The sequence below is a fragment of the Pagrus pagrus genome (assembly GCF_965226575.1).
Source record: "Pagrus pagrus genome assembly, chromosome: 12".
Lineage (NCBI taxonomy): Eukaryota > Metazoa > Chordata > Actinopteri > Spariformes > Sparidae > Pagrus > Pagrus pagrus.
In genome coordinates, this window is record NC_140196.1 from 23,716,015 (window position 1) to 23,735,728 (window position 19,714).

A 19,714-nucleotide genomic window follows, 5' to 3' on the forward strand; every position below is an offset into this window, starting at 1 on the left:
TCATGTGGTTTTAGTGCGTAAACGTAACCGAATTACACATACGATGAAGGTCCGGTTCGCCTGTCGCTGGTACGCTTCAATGGTCATGTTGTTATGGGAATCGTTTGCAATCGACCTATTCAGTCATCTTGGTATGATGATGTGTAATGAATGAATAGTGCTCCTGTGACAAGTTATGGTATTCATGTATAACTTTGTGGAGTGGCCCTTTGAATCCTCATGACAAATAATGTGAAACCTCATCATTTTTTATGTAAAGATAAAATCATCAACCAATTCTAAAGGCGATCATCATGAATCCTGTTGAACTTGCCCTTAGTCTTGATTTGAAAACTACATCTCACTCAGGTTATCTAAGTTAGTGTGAGCAGAGTAAAACCTCGTCCCTCTGTGAAAACATCCATTCCCATACATCACCCTCTCCACGATGCGTCCCTCTGCCTCCCTCTAGCGGCGGCTTCACCTCACAGCGACGACAACGGGCAACCCACCGTGAGACCTGAAGGGAACACACCGGGAGAAGCCCGGACCGGTGTTTGACAACAGCACACATTTGAAGGAACCTGCGCATGTGAGCTGGTATTTGCACTGGAGGAGGGAAATGAGGGGCGCTCCTTCACCATCACCATCACCATCCCTTCCTCCACCTCCAATGGGAGGATCACTGTACAATCAGTGAAGGACGCGTCCCCCAACACACACTTTGCACTAGAGAGAGAGAGAGAGAGAGAGAGAGAGAGAGAGAGAGAGAGATGTTCAGGTGCTAACTGGAGGTGGTGAGGAGGGCGCAGTCGCTGCTGGACGCGGGGACACCAAATGACCAAGAGGTGATGTGTTGTTGTGCTGATGGTCTTTCTTCTTCTTCCTCTTCTTCCTCCTACAACAACTCGCCTCTTCTTCCACACGGAGACGCAGGTGTAGCCGCTTCACCTTCCCTCCAGCCCCACTGCCACCTTTCCCAATTGTCCATGCGCCGCGCCTCTCCTTTCCAGTCACCAGAGGAGGAGGAGGAGGGTTTTTACGCGCCGGGGTGGGAAGAAAAACATGTTAAATGAAATGTGGCGCGTGTCTTTTGTGCGCCGTGTGTTGCCGCCGTGGTGAATGTGATGCCGGGTCTGCAGCCAGCACAGCACCGATGACTTGAACCGGGCGGCGGAGGCGCTTGCAACTACAGCACTTGTTCCATAAAGAGAAGACTTATTGATAACCATGGCTGACCAGGTAAGGAGGCGCATATTTTCCAACCCACCTCGTGCGCTTCTGCACAATAGCACACACAAACCAGGTAGACCAGACACTCACACACACGCGCACACACACTCTGATGTGTACATAGACAATGGCACGAGATGTGATCAGGTTCCGTGCAGCACACCTTGCTCTCTCACTATCTGTGTGTGGGAATTTGGAGCGTTTTTTTTCTCCATCAGTGGGTATTATTGCAGAGACTTCCAGCGTGTGGCACTCAGCAGTGACTCCACAGTAACCTCTGATAGTATTTTACGCTCTCTGTATTGGATTTTCTGTCATAGTTGTAGGATGGTTCAAGGATGTGTTGTGGATGTTTGTGCAGTTTTTTTTTTGTCATGCACTGGTCGATCCATCGATCCTTGCGTCTCTGCCTCTTGAGGGACCGGTCCAGCCCTCATACTGTAGATGGTTTCATAGATCCTCCTAACTGCATCATAATGAGCCGCTCAGTAAACATGCTCTGGGAGGATCTAAAGTGCACGAGACAGTAAGTAGGCTGCGGCTGGTAAAGAAGCAGCGGTCGGTGTAATTGGGCTGTAACGACAGAACAGTGGAAACACTGCCTGTAGTATTAATTTTGTATTGTGCGCTGTTGTTTGCCCTAGTTTCTCTCGACAGCCTGGCGAGAGGAGCAGATTAACCCCTGACACGCCGGCTCAGCCCGCGGTCACAGTTTCCTCTCTCCGCCTGCGCAGCTCCCCTGAGCGCCGCGCGCAATAAAGGCCATGCTTAATTGATTAGCTCGTTCAATTAACTTAATTGAGCAACCTGAGTGAGAGTGTGTGAGTGATGTATGACTGTGTGTGTGTGTGTGTGTGTGTGTGTCTGTGAGCAGCTGCAAAATTGTCACAAGCGGCCCCACCTACTATACTATACTATACTATACAGCACTACATTATATATTACAGTTCAGTGTACTGTACAATACTTTACTATTCTACACATTTCGACACAACACTACTGTGCTCCTATACTATACTATACTATGCAATGATATGCTATGCTATGCTATACTATACAACAATATATTACACGTCACCACACTAAACTATATACAATATATTACAGGACATCGTACTGTACAACTGTACTTTACTACACTTCAGTGTTACTACTAATACTGTATAGTGTGGTTTAGAGAAGTACAATATACTATACTACTCTACAACTATAGATTATACTATATCCTAGAACATCACATTAGATGTGCAACTATACTACACTGTGCTTTACAGAACATCAAATTACACACTAAATGTGTACAATTAACTACTTTATACACTATACTGTACCATACTACTAGATTACGATAAACAATACTATGCTGCATTACACAATACTTTACTGTACAATTTATGCTAAACAAGAAAAGTTATATGAAACAATTGCACTGTAATATACTGTTCCATACTACACTATACTATACTTAACTATACTATACTACACTATACTATACATACTATACTATACTATACTACAGTATACTACACTACTATACTCGTACTATACCACGATACATAACACACCAAACATTACAGATAATAACAGTGTACTTTACAGAACTATACTATTCTACACTTCACAACAAATAACCACACTACTATACTATACAATTTTATACAGTACAACAATATATTACACAATATTGCTTTATACCATATTACTGTACATCACATTACACATAATATAGTTCAATGCAGTACATTACAAACAGTATAAATTACTGCATTATACAAATAACATATTACACAACACTACACTATATACAATATATTCACACTGCACAGCTCTACACACACTACAGTTCAGTAAAATACACAATATACCATGCAACCATACACTACACTACATACAGTATACTGTACTATACTATACTGTACTGTGCTATACTATAACTATACACTATACTATATTTCAGTACATAACATTATGAACTGGACTATACTAGACTGCACTTTACAGAAAGACGGACAGACTCTACTATACCATATACAAGATAATACAAAAATACTACACAATATTACACAACAATTGACTATACAGTATTATATTATTATACTAAACTACTGAAGTTAAACTTAACTTTTGAACTACATTATATGATACTATACTACACTAAACTAAATTGCAGTATACAGTATGATACTAAACAACAAAAGTTATACGAAACAACTGCACTCTAACATACTGTACCATACTATACTATACTATACTATACCATACGACACTATACCATACTACACTACACTATGCTATACTATACGATACTATACTATACTATACTACACTATACTATGCTATACTATACCATACTATACCATACCATACTATACTATACTATACTATACTATCCTGTAAATAAACATAGTTCTCAAGTTTACTATTATTTTACTGCATATGTTTTACAGGTATTATTTTACATTATTTAAAGGTTGTGAAAACAAAACAAAACCATGAAATGTCTATTTTACAGGAGGCAAAATAACCACTTTATTATGTACACCTACACAGTTTAACATCCAATGCAGTCTAATACAACTGAGATCCTAACACTGTGAAGTTTGTAATCAGCCTTTGTTTACACTGTGTCAGGGAGGTGTTGATTCAGCTCATGGTAATTTGTGAGGCTTCCCTCTGTTTTCTCTCTGCTGAATTGGACTGTATTAGAGTCTAATGTGTTCATGTTCTGGTGTCAATCCTCATTAATTAAGCACCGATACTGTACTTATATTTTCCATAAGCAGACACTGGGCCTAAGATGCCCAGGGGGGCAGCTGGAGCTAGATTAATTGCTGTATTAATATTGATGAGGGTCTTCAATGGTTGACCTGCTGTGGCTGCAAACACACACACACACACACACACACACTGTTATGCAAATGCACATACACACACACACACACTTTTCTCAGCCAAGTTGTTCTAGAGAGAACTGCTGACAGCTCTCCCTTTCTTAAATAACTGCGGGATGCAGATCTAGACTTTATGTTTCTGACCTATTTTAGTGTGAATTCATGCTGAAGTCACCGTGCACACACTGTACACTGTAGCGCCACCTGATTGCACTTACTGTATGCCCTTATTACACACAGCTGCAGCCTCTTTTCCTCCGGCCCTCCCTTGAGTTTGGTTCTCTGTAAATCTCCTCCTCCTCCTCCTCTTGTCTTCTCCTTTCTCTGTGTGTTCTTACCAACCTGCTGTCTTTCAGCATCCCTCTTATCTTCCGTCATTCTTCCAGCCCCCTCACCTGCCCTGTCTCCCTCGTCTCACCCTCCTCCCCTCTCCCTTCTCTCACAGGTTTTCCCCTTTGCCACGCTCTGCGTCTTCATCAGCATCTTTCTCTCACACTGTTACTCATCTGTCTCACCTCCACTGTTATCACCTCCCTCCTCTTTACACATATAGGCACACACAGTGGAAACACCCCTCCCCCATCCCTCAGTGATAAGATTTACCAGAATAGACAGTGTTACAGGTAGATGTGCAGCCACACTTCTTGGACTATTTTAAAATACACTAGACAACAATGCTAAATGTGCGTTGCTCAGTGGGACTTACATGTGTCTGCTTGTTATTTCTTCCAATCTTATTCTAGTACAGTATGTTTCTCACCACGGCGGCCCCCCTCCGCCGCGGAAGCACACCCCTGCCTGTCAAACACCAGCTGCGGAGGGAAGAGGCTGTATCCGAGGACTGCGATTGGATCCCGGGCTTGGAGGAGCCCGCCACGTTGCCTATCAGTGACACAGGGGTGCCTCGGGATGAGTCCTTCAGCCAATCGGCAGCCGCCCAGCCGGCTTACCACAGCCATGGTGGGGCATTGAGGATAGTGCTACTGGGACAGAATGGCGTGGGCAAGTCGTCGCTAGCCTTGTCTCTGGCTGGGCAGTCGGACAGGTCCCTCTCTATAGACTCTGAGACACAAGCATGTGGTAAAGATCTGGGTGGGGATTTGTGGAGTGTGTTGTTGTGTGTTTGTGCGACTGTGCTATGGCTGAAACACCTTTTTAAATTAGTCTCAAGGTTTAACAAGCTGCATTTAGACACTTAGCGCGGAGTTAAAACGGTCACAATTACTTGCCATGAGCTTGATGATAAGATAGATATGGCTCTCAAGTCTGTACCAAGCCCCCAGGAACAGTGCTGGGCTTTGAAGCAAATTTGACATAGTGGCGAAGCCATGTAATTACAACTTCAACTGACACACACTGAAACCAAAAAGACCTTCTCCCATAAGCTTACATTGTGAAAGAGGTGTCTGTAAAACACTGGATACATTTTTTTGAGCATCAAAACCCCGGCACAATGATCCGAATTTGAGAACTTTAGCCCAATTACATTTGGAAAGTGTAGAAGAGCCGCACCATTAAATTGTTTTATTCCCATTCAAGTGAGCAGAGCTAAACTGCAAGTTAGTGGCTTGCCTTTTGGCTTCATGCGCCACTGAGCAGCTTTCATAGGGATGCAGTGGGATCCACCTCTGATGCTGTATCCAAATTTTTCCTAAATGATCCATGGTCTGTATGTGATTATGTAGCCTGAGCTAACAGCTGGTTAGCTTAGCCTAGCATAACAACTGGAAAGACATTAGATCCATGGTCTGTACGTGCTTATGTAGCCTGCGCTAACAGCTGGTTAGCTTAACCAAGCATAACAACTTGAAAGAGAAATGGCTAGCCAAAGGTAACACAACATGCCTGCCTGCACCATCAGTGTGAAGTATGTTCTGGACTTCTTCGCAAATGGTCCCATAGCAGGCTAGCTGTTTCCTGCTGTCTATGGTCTTAATGCTATGCTAAGCTAACCGGCTGCTGGTTTAAACTAGAATTTTAGCAAACAGACATAACAATGGTCTTGATATTGGTAGGTGGATTTACCTTGGGCAGGGCCATGCCAGTTGTTTTTGCCTTCACCCAGTCTGTTAAGCTAAGTTATCCAGCTGCAAGCTGTAGCCTCATGTTTAACAGACAGATATGAAAATGGTATCAATATTCTCATCCAACTCTCAGAAACAAAGAGGATAACCATTAAGTTATATTCTCTTTTGTCCTTTTTCCTCCGCTCTGGCATCTATCAGTGAGTAGGTCTGTCCGTCACATTGATCACTGCAGCACGGAGGACAATCAGCTCTGGTCCTCAGCCATCCCACCAGCCGATCAATAACTCCCTGTCACTAGGAGACGACTGGGTCTCTGCCTCATGCATAAAGCTAACTTGCCCCTGACTCACGCCATACAGTATTCATTCCTGCCCATGTAGTACACTCGGATTCATGCATCATAAATGGACGGAAAAGCACTTTCACCCAAGGAGGAGTTTGTACATGTTCCATGATGACGCTCTCATCCTCATTCGGAATTTTAGCAATGTGCTAAATTATTCCATCAGCTACATGTCAAAATTGCAATGTGCAAAAGAAAACACACTAATCAACAGCTATGTAATTATACTTTCTTGGTAGTTTTAAACAGATGCTCAAGCACCATATTAGCCCTTTGAGAGGGATAACACCTCACTAATCAATACGTGTCCCCACGTGAGTAGGTAATTACCAGTAAAAGACAGGTCTGATTAACACCAGGAGATCTGGTGTGCTCGTGTCTTAAAATAGACATGTCATTCATCATCGTTATTTCTCCAGTCTATTGTGAGCTGTTTAAGGTTAATGTGTATTTTAAAAGCTGTCACAGTTTTGTCATTACGGAGTTCTTTAATTGTTTTTTTTTGTTCTTCTTTTTCGCTTGTATGAAAGTGCAGCTTTTCTATAGCTGTTTCCTAATATGATAAGTCTGGAGTCTGAATAATCTGAATCTGCAAAATAACAAGGAGCCAACTAACTCAAATAAATGTAGTAATGGAAGAATAAAGTTGCAGAAAATGTAAATACTTATGTGAAGTACCTCAAAATTGAATTTAAGTTAAGGAGACATATTAGTTTTAAAATATCTGTTTCTGGTCTCCTTGATTACCAATAAAATTAAAGCCATACATACCTGCCTTGTATACATGTATACCTATACACGTTTATAGAAAGTATCTACATTATGTGCAGTATCAGTTTAAAGTTCCATGGTGGAGTGCGGAGGATGGAGGTGGACTTTTTTGTCCAAACTGGGCGGCACTGGGTGACATTTTCCTTCATTATGGCGAGCATGGGTTGTGTAGATTATTTCTGGTCAATACTACGTAAAGACTTAGTAACGCAGCAGATGTACAGTATATTAATCAGCTGCTGGAAATAATCCCCAACAAAAACCTTTGCTGAACACTAAGGTGTCCAGCTGTTGTTAGGAAATTACCCAATCTTTTTTAATGATATAGATATTTATCTATATCTATAAATTATATATCTAAAATTTTAAAAATGTTATCTTCAGTGGGAACAAACAGGCTTTGAGCTGAGTGCCAACAATAGGCCATGGAAGTTAGAAAGTATTTGTCGCGGTTTTCCTTTCTTGGGATTAGTTGACAATAAGAAAATCCTGCTGTTAAGCCTTCTGATGAAGAATATCAGCAAAGCTTAGCCTTTAAATTGGAGTATAAAAATAGAATATCCTCAAAAAGATTAGAACCAAATGTCTGAATTTTCCAAACATGTCAGCTGGCCACATCACCCAATTCAAACGTCTGCACAAAACTGATTTAAGTTTTATGGAGCAGGTCGAGAACATTAAGTCGACAACATTTTCAGGCAGAGGTTAAGACAACTGATATTTCATTTTAGTAAATACTGCAATTCATTACAACTCCACAATGCATACTCACACATTTGCAATGTACAGTACAGTGCGATGCCAGTGTCAGTGTTTGCTGATGTGTGTGACTTGGGCTCATGTTTGCAGGTGAAGGCTACGAGTGCAATGTGACGATCGACGACGAGGACAGCAAGGTCATCATATTCGACAACTGGAAGCCGGTGAGTTAGTGGCTGTCAGTTCACACCTCAGTCACTCTGTCTTGTTTCGACCTAGTCCCTGTCTGTCTGTGCTCCGGTGACCTCCTGCTCTCTAAGCCAGCTTTAACTTCCTCTGGTTCTAACATCCTTTGCCTGTACTTGAGAAATGGAAAAAAGGAATTTGCTCTTTTTCTGTGATGGGCAAACTATTTGTGTTGGTTCGAGTGGAAAGAGTGTGTTCGTGCCTTTGCTTTTGTGCGATTCCGAGTATCCGGCGGCAGCAGCTGTGCTCACTGTACTTGAGCTTTCTGAAGTTCTCTCAAGCGTAAAAGTGGAAATCAGTTTCTTGTTAACCTTACTTGTTTCAATTCAAATCTGCAGTTAACGGGAATATTTCGGCGAGGGGCTAAAATTGCTGCGGCTACGCATCATCAACCTTTTGAGCGGCGCAGTGCCAGTGAGTTAACGCGAGCCTGTGGCGATGATTTTTGAGCCGGACGGACTGGAGCTGCAGCAGGCAGCGGCGGAGAGCAATAACAGCTTGTCACAAAGCTCCTTGTGACACTGATTACATTATTCGGAATCAAAGAGCATGCAGTAATTAATGGCCTATTAATAATGTGATGGAATGGGAGGGCGCTGTAATTAGTGTGTAGGGTGGATCGTCCCTGATGCATCTTACTCCTGATGTCCACTCGGTCTTCAGAGGCTCCCCCCTTAAGGTTAAATTATTCACACGCAGCTACATTTGGCTCTGGGGAACTCCACTGAAAGCTAGTCTCATTTCTTCACATCCTCACTTTCTCTGCGAGCTCTCTCCTCCTCCTCTCTCACCCCACAATTTTGTTTTGCCCTTTCTCGGCGCAGCTGTCATCATCTCCAAATCTCCCTGTCCATTCACTCTCTCCGTCGGCTTTTCTGTTTTTGTGTGTGTGTGTGCGTTTGCTCGCCTCTCTCTCTCTCTCTCTCTCCACTGGCCCTTTTCTGCCATGGTTGAATCTAGCTGAGAGTTAATTACATTTGTTATTCTGTGCGTGTAAATACAAGGCAGGGCATTAAGGCTGAAGCAACAGACGCAGGCCAGCGGGAAGCTTGGAATAACTCCAGGGCCCACAGAAGTGGGGGGAGGCAGAGAGGACTGGATAGCATCCCGGATCATCCGCCAATTCATGCTCATGTTTTTGTGCTTTTTTTGTACTCGTGCCGAAAACACACATACATATAGAGTTACACACTTTCACACAGAGGCCCAGGTGTTGAGACAGATGTTGTCCAGCTAACTAATAAAGTGTCACGGCCTTTAGCTGGCACAGTGTAAACTGTCAGTCCCAAGAGGCAAGGCTTCTGGCCTTGTAGCAAGCTGCAAGTGCTCTCCGTGGGGCACCCCAGCCTACACCCAAGTTGCCATAGCAACATGCAAAGACACACACATGCACTCTCACATACGCACATGCATGCAGGGCTGACTTAATCACTCACTCGCGCATAAGATCATGCTAGTACAGTCAGCATCCGACGGCGTTGGCTCCGGGGGCTCCATCGGCTCCGTGTCCAGCCCAGTCAGCGCCTCATCATTCGCCTGCAATACAAACTGCCAGAAACGAGGAAAAACTGTTACATTCACATTCAGCAATTGTTCCTCCAAGTGCTTTCTTGCTCACAGCTGATTGACACACAAAGGTCGAGCTTGAGCTGTAATTTTCTCAACTGCAGTGCAGGGAGCGGTGCACAACAAACTGCAGGTAGAGCTTACTGTGGGTGCACGAACACCTAAATATATAGTGACTGTGGGGACAGGCGCGCGACTGTGTTCGCGCACACGCTGCAGCAGCAATGTCAGATGTGTAAAACATGCCAGCATACATATGCACAGAGTCTGCTCCGCCAGATGCTGGGACGTTGTGAGTGTTGTCGAAGTCACGGGGGTTGGATGTTTTAAATAAGTCATCCGTGCGCCTAAAATAGAAACGCTGGCACACTTGGCCTTGACCTAGCCAGCCCAGGCTGTCCTTCGCCTTTAGACTGACATTGGTTGTGTAATATATCTCTTAAACAGCAAACTGGGTTCTGTACGTAGGGAACCAAGTGGGAGATTGAGGTCACTGACGACCAGAGGGCCCTCTCACCCTTTAATGTGAGTTTGTCCGTCTCAGCGCCTGTGCGTCCGAATATATTCCGAGCTCTGAGTTTCCATTATTAATTGATATTTTTAAATTGAAATATTTATTAAAGACAACAAAAAGGTACAGCCTGAGGCCTGGAATAAAAGTAGGCCAGTTATGTATATGTTTGTGTTTCTCAGTGTGTGGTGAGGAGAGTTTGCTGCTGCCCAGGAGGACACGAGGCTTTATTGTGTTACGGCAAATTAGAGAAAAAGTCCAGGATGTAATTTGGAAGAAGATAATTGCTGCTTGACCACATTCTTTTGCTCTATTAGGAGGGAAGGAAAACATCGTTCCACCATCCATTTCTTGGAACAGGGACAGATTTTGCAGTTGTGTCCAGGGAGTTATTCCTCCCTGGACATTTTTTCTCCTTCCTGTTTTGCTGTTTTGCAGCCTTGTTAGAGTCGTTCTGGACTGTTTACAGTTTCTCATGTCTTTTTCTAATCCATATAAGCTATTATACCTACACAGTTTGTTTGCTTTAGTGTCCGCCGGGAGTAATTACTCAATTTGTTTGTCTAAAATACACTGTGGACCAAACTCAAGAAACAAAGAGGCTGAAGTTAAAATCTCAAATGCTGCTTTGTATTGAAGGGATAAGTATACACCATGAAAAGCTTTTACTATTCTGATGGAGTTTCCTACATCAGGTGCATTGAATCAAGCATCTTCTAATACTGAAGAGTCACAGAAAATTCTACTTAGGACGTCTACTTTGTTTTTAACAGAGAACATCAATGTATTAGTTACTGGAGGAGTTCTGATTTTTGACATTTGGTTATGTTTGAAGTTTTTATTATCATCAATAATGCAATGCAGTCATTACTTAATGTATGTCTAATGTACACAAGTAACAGACGGACACAAACTCAGTTAGCCTCAGAGTAAAGTTAGCATCACATCACCAAAATATGATGTGATGCTGAACAAACTCTGTCAGCTAGCTAGCCTAACTGAAAACTGGATTCATCTCACATCTATACTATTTTTGATTTAACTGGCATTATCAAAAGAGTGAAGTATTCACTCTAACTTGAGCTAATAATGACAAAAACAAACATTAGCATGAGTTGAAATTGCAAGTAGGAAGCTAGCATTGTAGCTTATGGTGAAAAATAAACGCTCCATCATGTCAAGCAAGATAAAACAAAACAGTCATTTTCAACTGTGTCTGTGTTGTGACGTTAATCTTGCCGGTAAATGTTAGCATGAGCTGTGCAACTGACATTCGCAAGATAGTTGATGATGGTCAAAATTGTCAGCTTACATCGAGCTTTGGTAATTTTTACCTCGTGTTCAAACAAGACAAAAAAATGCTCAACCTAAATGCCATCGCTAACAGAAGGTATGTTTCTATACATCTGTTGTAATTCACATTTTTAATTTCTGCATCAAACACCTGAATGGAAATGTGAACAAATTTGAAAAAAAATTTTTTTACGTAAGGTAGAGGTGGAAAAGTTGGTGTAATTATGTCCATCATGTCTTACGCATTGTTTTTACTGTTTAAGGTGCGACTGGCACGTCAGCTTGTTACATCTTCTTCTTCTGCTATGGCAGAAGCACAAAGGGCGGGAGAATTGGCGCCACCTACTGCTTATGTTGATGAGCCAACTATAGAATGGAAACACACATTCATTTGCATGTTTTTTGCCAGTTTTCTCGAAAATCGGTTAAGTTTCAGTTACATTTGGACAGAAACCCAGCTACTGCCAGTCACAGTGGCTTCAATATAATCATATGTTTTCATCTTTTAAAACTTTGGATGGTGCACTATGTCATGATTCACGAGGAGCTTCAACCTCAGTGGGACAATAAAGAGGCAGAACCTGATTGGTCCTGATTTCCTTAGTCAGAGAACTACTTTGTTGGTAGAACCATTTTTTTTAAAAATTATAAGTCCATTAACGCATAAAGCTAAAACACAGTGAACCACCACGAAATGTTAAGAACTAATTTCTGACTAAACATAACCTCATAATATTCTGAAAGGTTTTTACCAATGATTGGGGTTAAGGTGAGGGCTAATGCTTGTGACCTAGAGGGAAATCCTCTTTTATCCTCCCTCCACAGAGGTCAGAGGTCCTCCACAGAACAGCATCCCTGAACCTGGTACAGTAGGGATTCTGGGATTTGCTAATGGACACTTCAGCAGGATGGAGGCTCCATCCTCCATGCCGTCATATTAAAGCTTGAATCTGGGTCATGCAGGGGCACCCGCTGCACCACCCTCCTGTGTGATTATGTGTGATTGAGGTGGATGCTGTTCGTGGCAAACAATAGTCTGTATGGTGCACTACAGAATGTTTGTGCTGTGATGTCTGCTGATGATGTGGCCATCCGTGGTCAGTGGTACTTGACTTACGCAGTGCTTACGCATGTGTACGTGTGTGTGTGTGTGTGTGTGTGTGTGTGTCCAAGCCAGTGCAGGCCAGATGGCCTCTGTAATATATTTCCTTGGGGAACTGTTGTCTCTGTGCAGCAGAAAGTACGTGAGAAAGAAAGAGCAAACCCACCGACTCATCATTCCGTCTGCACTAAGCTTCGTCATCCTATTATCAGATTTTGACTTAGCTTCAAGAGCAAGGTGCTCTTCTGTCCCTCCCTCTTGCCTCTGCCACCCTCCTCTCCTCCCTTTTCCAGTCTGTCTTTCACTTCCTTCATCCATCACCCCTGCATCTTTATTGATCCGCCGGCTCTTTCATTTGGCTGTGACAGGCGGTCAGACAGATAGAACCCAGGCCAAAGAATCCGATGTGTGCAAAGCACACGTGTTTGCTTTTGATAAAGCGAACTGGTAGCACGAGCGTCTATGTATTTATCTGTGCATGTGAGCGACTGTTTGTGCAAGCAGGTGGGGATGTGTCTGACCTTTTGTTTCCATGTAAAGGCCGTAAGCTGCTTTGCTCTTGTATGTAGTTTTTGCCTTTTTTTTCCTCCACAACTGGAAGGAATAATAGTTTGAGTGCTCGCAGAGCCACGGCACGTTATGCAAATGAAGTCTGATAAGTGATTCATTGTCCTCACTGTTAATGGTTGCTGATGTGGTGCCCGGCTCTAGCAAGTTGGTGCGAGTGTGCCTTTGAGTGCGTGTTAACGTATGTGTGTGCATAGAGAGCTTGTGAACGTATGAAAATACAAGTTCATTCCAGTTCAGCGGTTTGTTAGAGGTTGTTTTTCTAACCAAACTTTTAACTCAGCTGCAGCGTCTCGCTGACTTGCACAGACGATGATAAATCTCCTTTTCAAAGAGAAACGTCATGTGATAAAAAAAAGAAAAACACAGGGTTAAGAACCATGGCTTCCTGTCGGGTTTTATTGGATGTGTTTTTCTTATCTTCATCCGCGCCAGAAACAGGAAGTTGTGGGAAAAATGAATCCTTAGAAGGCTGGTTTGTAACCTTTTTATTAGTAGAAGAGACCGGCCTGTTGGACTGTGAAAATGATACTTATCATGCTGTTTGAAGGCCTGATACGTTGCCCCATTGGACCGCGTTCAATCAGAGTGAGAAGCAGCAGCAGGGGGGTAAGAACGGCTCGACCGACATAGACATAAGATGCATTATTTTGTTTACATCACGAGTTTGTGTAACATTTCCTGCCTCGGAAATTCAGCACTCGTGGTATGCTTCTTGAAACTAAAGCCATTAGTAAGACAGATAACGATACACGGTCATAAATAAATGATGGACATAAACACGAGGCGTTTGGCAGAGGCACACTAGGATGTAGCCCAAAGCAACAATCCTCCACCAAAAATAAAGCTATTATTTATTCATAATTACAATACAGAGCCAGCAATGTACGTGTCGCTTTGAATACAAATCAGGCGTCGTTAAGACAGTCGTGAACTTATTTCAGTGTAATAATGTGAGTATGAGGAGCTCTACCTCCGTATGTGGAAAATGTTCACATATACTGCAGTATTAGAGCACTATGGGTGGAAACCTGAACATTACTGCCATATAGGATTGTTGAACGTATCATTTCATAGCCATGAGCATAAATCTGCTGTTATGAAAGCCTCCACTCTCCTGGGAAGACGTCCCACCAGAGTTTGTAACCTGGTTGTTGGGATTTGCTCCCATTCAGAGAGTTTATTCAACTTGGGCACTGATGTTGGATGATGTTGCAAAAGGTGTTTGGCTCGAGGTCGGACAGGCCAGTCAACATCTCTCACAAAGCAACTCAAAGAATATTTTTTTGCAGGAAAAAGAAAATGACTGGTTGCTCACGTCTGGAGCACTAATGAAGACATAATGGTTGCAACATATTGGCTTTTTTTTAAATGATTACCTTTTTAGTGATTCAGGCACTATCATGAAGGCTTTTTAGTGATTCCTCCCTCGTTTTGATATGTTGTTTGGACTGTATGCCTCTGGTTCTTGGATCAATACTGTTTTGCATTGATACAGGCTGTAAGCTGTAGCGTTGTTTTGATACTGGAATTTCTAACTTTGATACAAAAAGTCGATATGTCAGAGAGTCAGAGAAGGGGTTTTCACTTAAACGAGAACATCTGGTCCACCTTAAAGGTCAGTCCACCTTAAGTGAGCCTGGGTAACTCCATGGCTAACCCTCCTTAAAGGTTCTATTGTTCAATTTTAAATATTAATATAGCAGCAAACAACTTGCTCCAACTTGACCCGAGGCTGTTTTTTCTTCTCCTTGAAGTGCAAATAACTAGATGGGTACATAATGTCCCAGGCTAGAGTCGGCATGATAGTTAATTAGCTGTTACCAATATTGTGATTTTTTTACTGCAGATGTTGTAGTCACCAGATGTTGCTGAATGTCGTATACAGCAGCTTTAACTTTAATAAGTAGGTTGCAAGCAAGACACGGCCTGGCTTTTTTTTTAAGGAGCTGAAGCATTTATTAACTTATTCAACTGTACACACACTGCACTGTTACATTCACTGTAATGTTACTGTAAACTACTGTCACACACACACTTTCTCACTCTCTCTCGACTGCACACTCGCTAACATTACACATTCAGCCTCTTCGCTTAGTTCTTCCTGACAGGAGTTTGCTCCTTGTGTAACACATTTTCGTTTTTTTGTTTTTTTAAATTAATTGTCTTTAAAAATCCACAATGTTTAGGCCTGACAGGCTGCTGGTCTTGCGATACCAGGGCTATGGTAACCCTAATGTGTGTGTGTTAACTCGATATTTTGAAATCTCCTCAAAAGCAACAACAACATTGTAGGAATGACTGTTGGTACTTTGAGAAAATATAAACACGATGGGATTTTTGATAAATTATCATCAGTTATGTGGATATAATGACTAAGAGGGTAAAGGCAAGTGTTAGAGCAGTGAAAATGACATCACTTTGCTGTAATGCAGCCTTTAAAACCAGGAAGAGACTCAACTTATGTCATATCGTGATATAACAATATCCAAAACTCAAGAAGATACATATTCTCAAATCACCATAATGATACATATAATACATATTGCCCAGCCCTAGTATGCTGTAGCGTTAAAGCCCCTGAAAATGCTAAATGTCAATTCAATCATTGCGAGGTAATTTCTATTATTAGTTTAACACTTAAAAACTCCAGAGATCTCCTTCATCAGGACTGTGTTGGTGTGGTTCAACATCAACAAACATCATCATCACACTTTAATTCAAATATTGCTAATCAGTGTAGGTGAAATCACCTTTTTCCAATCTAATTCCACCCACTTCAGACCAGAGAGAAGAGCGCAGGCGAAGCATCACAGGCAGAAATCTCACATGTAAAATAACCACCACTGATTTAACTTTGATTTAAAAAGTCAGACCAAAAGTACAATGTCGTATGTAGACTGCGTCCACACACTTTTGGCCATGGCGTGCATTAAGGTGGTGTGTGTACAGGAAGCGTGAAACCTCACAAAGCATCCATATTTCATCCTCGTCAGACGAGTTCTTTGTTATTTACATGATGTCATTAATATTTCCCTGAATGCTGAATGAGCTGTGTGTATCTGTGATTTGAATATTACTGCGTGTAGACTTGGCTTCTGTATCTACGTGTAAGTCCATGCGAGTGTGTGTGTGTGTGTGTGTGTGTGTGTGTGTGTGTGTGTGTGTGTATTGGGGGGAGTAGGTATTGACAGATGGCCGGCTCTCTGTGGACGGAGAGGAGCTGCTTAATCTAGAGAAGGAAAGACTGAGAGAGGGGGAGAGCTGGCACCGTCCTGCACTGCTCTGCCTCTGTCTGACAGAGAGGTGTATTTACTTGGTCACCGTTTTCCCCCTGAGGCGCTCCATCAGTCTCCTAATCGATGTCCACTCTGTGTATGTCCTCCTTTGCTTACAAAGATTAGTCTCCCGCTCTCTCTCGTTCGGTTTGTCTCTCTCTGTCTTCTTTCCATTCTTCATCCTCATCCCTAAATCAGACAGTGACAGGTGGCGGAGCCGCCTTCCACGCCAAAGCCTCCCCCCCTCCTCCTCCTTTCTCCGCTCCCTGTCTTTTCCTGTGCTCCGTCAAACAGACAGAGTGCCAAGGGGCTCCCCATGAATTTCCTGCTCCGGGGTCTGATCCGATACTACTTGGCCGCGTGAGACAATATGAATTTTTCAAGCGTCTGAAACTCTCTGGAGGGCAGGAATTTACCTTCAGGGCGGTGTGGATGTAGGGCAAGGGCAGCCGCGTACTCACACACACACAGAGACGACATGCAGTCCAAAGCTAGCAGGCAGATTGGGTTATCTGGCAGGAAAAACGTGTTTTCATATTGATTTAGTCACCACTGTGTGCAGCTGAGTCCTATTTCCACTTCAAATACAACTTGATTGTGTTTGCTGTCCTACAGCATGGGGTTTTGTTTAGAAATAATACGATTTAAAGTGATAGATTAAAGCTCAAATCAGCCCTCAGATAAAATTTTAACCAATTCCCTCTCAGCATTTTTCGCAGTTAACTGAAGTAAAAGCTTCTGGGCTCAAGACTCTGATATAAAGTTTATTTTCTGGTGTTGCTCAACAGGAGAAATACTGTCGACACAGTGGAAATACTTCAGATTTCATTTAAAAGATGTGCTTCACTGTAAGAACTCCATCTGAATATAAAACAATTTCTCCCGTATGTCTTCTGATTCTATACTGGGTCTCTATTTCACTGACAACTGGACTTGACTGATATAACACTGTTTGGTCTGGAGAGAAATAGTTTGTATGGATTGTGCCTGTCAAAGTTAAGATCAAATATCTTACCACATTTGCCTGGAGTTACATTATCAACCGTCTTTAAGTACAGTGAAGATGCCAATGCTTCCAATAATATCCATATTGTGATGGTGGATTAGAAGGCAAGTGTGTAGAAAATGCACAAGACTTGTAATATTTTTTGCAATTCTATGTTCCGGACATAAAAACACATCCTAGTTCTGCTGAATCACTAAGACTCTGGATGAAGCAGATGAAATATGAGGCTGTCAACCAGAGTGAACACATTTCCATATCTAATTTTGCAGTGGAGGAGGCAGTAAACACAACACTGACCAACACATCCTCATACCTGAAAGACTAAATAGGTATTGCCAGTTACTCCCAAAAAACACATGACCTGGCCAACCAGACCTTCCTCATAGGCTCACAGTTTGGTTAGGTTTGGGAAAACATTGTGGTTTGGCTTAAAATAACCATGTTACTTATATAACTTCAGTATATTGGTCACAATAAGCTGCTTTCATAGTGGACCTACATGGTCATTTTTGATGAGGACGGGCTGACATTGACAAATTATCATCTTAAAGTTTTTTCAGCTAATGTGTTAGCAAACAGTTGCTTGTTTAGACATCCGGCAGACGATGTTAGTGTTTATTTGTATGAGTATTCATTCAATATTCATTAATTAAAATGGTAATATTCAGACATTTCCACCTGTTTTTTGGTCGTCTGGCTGTTTAGCAGCTGAGTGCTCGCCTGAGTGAACCAGCTAGTTGCTGTCATTGTCTGTTTTCCGTCTCTTTATCATAGAACAACAGCTGCCTGGTGCGGGATCGATAGAGGCGGTCTGACCGACACAGACAGTCAAGTTTTGGGCGCTTAAAAAACAAAACAAAAAGCTGATAGAGGCTAAAAAGCTCCACGGGGCTGAGGAGAACTTTTTGTGTGTTAATTCTTGGCGGGTTGGTTCATATGAATATATTTATTAGTGCAGCTGTAGGGGGAATACTAGGAACCACGTGGTAAAAGGTTGAACAAAGACAGTGAATCACCTAAAAAGCTTTAATGCTATGTGACACAAATGGTGCATACCGAATCCACATGACCACAGGCTTTAGACTTAAATCCAAAATTGGATTACTTTGCAGTTAACAACCACAGGGAATTATACTCACTAAGTCCCTACATCTAATATCACACATCAAATTAGCAAACCTTTGACTAATGCAATATTGACAAGACATTATTATTTGGGCGCTGTAAAACATAATGAGGTCAGTGAGATCTACTGGGAGGAATTTGCCCATGAATGCTCCCTGGATATTGAAACTTAAGTTCATCCAAGTTACAGCCAGGAGGACCTTGTCATGACCCATTTTGCACCCCTGAACCACCTTCAGTCCAACGTAAACGTAGCTGACAGAATCAGGGAGAGAAAGCGAGCGAGGACAACGATGGTCTCAGGCAGTTCCAAGCTGCTGTTTCTGCTAGAGCCACTCGGGCTAATTGAGCCTCTGTGACAGGAAGCCCCGACGGGATGTTAGTGGTCGCCGCTAAAAGGGTCAGGAGATTCAAAGTGAAGCGTGACATGCGTACAGTCAAGTTGAGCAAAGTCTCCTCTGCGTACTCTCATGGGACAGTGATAAAAACTTGAGTGCTGCCTGCCCGGCGTTGGCACTGACATCCTTTGAATGGCTAAGCTCCAGCACAACAAAACAAGGACACGAGGTGGAGTTTATAAATGCTGTCCAAGGAGAAATTGCCACTCTGTAAACGCCTTGTAACGGATCTTGTGTGACGTGTCGCAGCTATCTGACATCCCACACCTATTCAGCTGTCACTGGATCTGTCCTTTATGTAGTTGGTACTAGTCTCCTCCACTGAGGTGCTGTCTTATTAATGTGTTTGTGTCTTTGTATCCCCAGGACCTGTCCACTCTGCAGTGTGATGTGTGCATCCTGGTCTTCTCGGTGACTGACAGGCGAAGTTTCCATCGCACCGCCCAGCTCCGCCTCCTCCTCAGGGAGTCCCAGCCACACACACCAATCATCCTGGTGGGCAACAAGAGTGACCTTGTCCGCTCCCGTGAAATCAGCTCAGAGGGTAGGTAGAGGGAGGAACGGGGTCAATTAGCCGTTTGCTGAACCTCTCGGCCTAACAGCAATTATCCAATAATAGCGTAGCAACCCATAACTCGGCGTGGCAGATCTGTCAAGCGTGTGGATAAAGTTGGAGAGG

The 19,714-nt window shown here is 42.8% G+C and overlaps 1 protein-coding gene across 1 annotated transcript in view; it reads left to right on the forward strand.

Moving 5' to 3' along the window:
* Nucleotides 1-517: 517 nt before the first annotated feature.
* The window catches only part of rem2 (RAS (RAD and GEM)-like GTP binding 2), a 32,412-nt gene continuing 13,215 nt past the window's right edge, over nucleotides 518-19,714 (forward strand). The window contains exons 1-4 of the mRNA XM_084369091.1: nucleotides 518-1,221; nucleotides 4,847-5,183; nucleotides 8,094-8,167; nucleotides 19,402-19,579. Coding sequence (XP_084225217.1) covers nucleotides 1,210-1,221; nucleotides 4,847-5,183; nucleotides 8,094-8,167; nucleotides 19,402-19,579 — 601 coding nt within the window. The 5' untranslated portion in view covers nucleotides 518-1,209. The remainder of the gene's footprint in view (nucleotides 1,222-4,846; nucleotides 5,184-8,093; nucleotides 8,168-19,401; nucleotides 19,580-19,714) is intronic.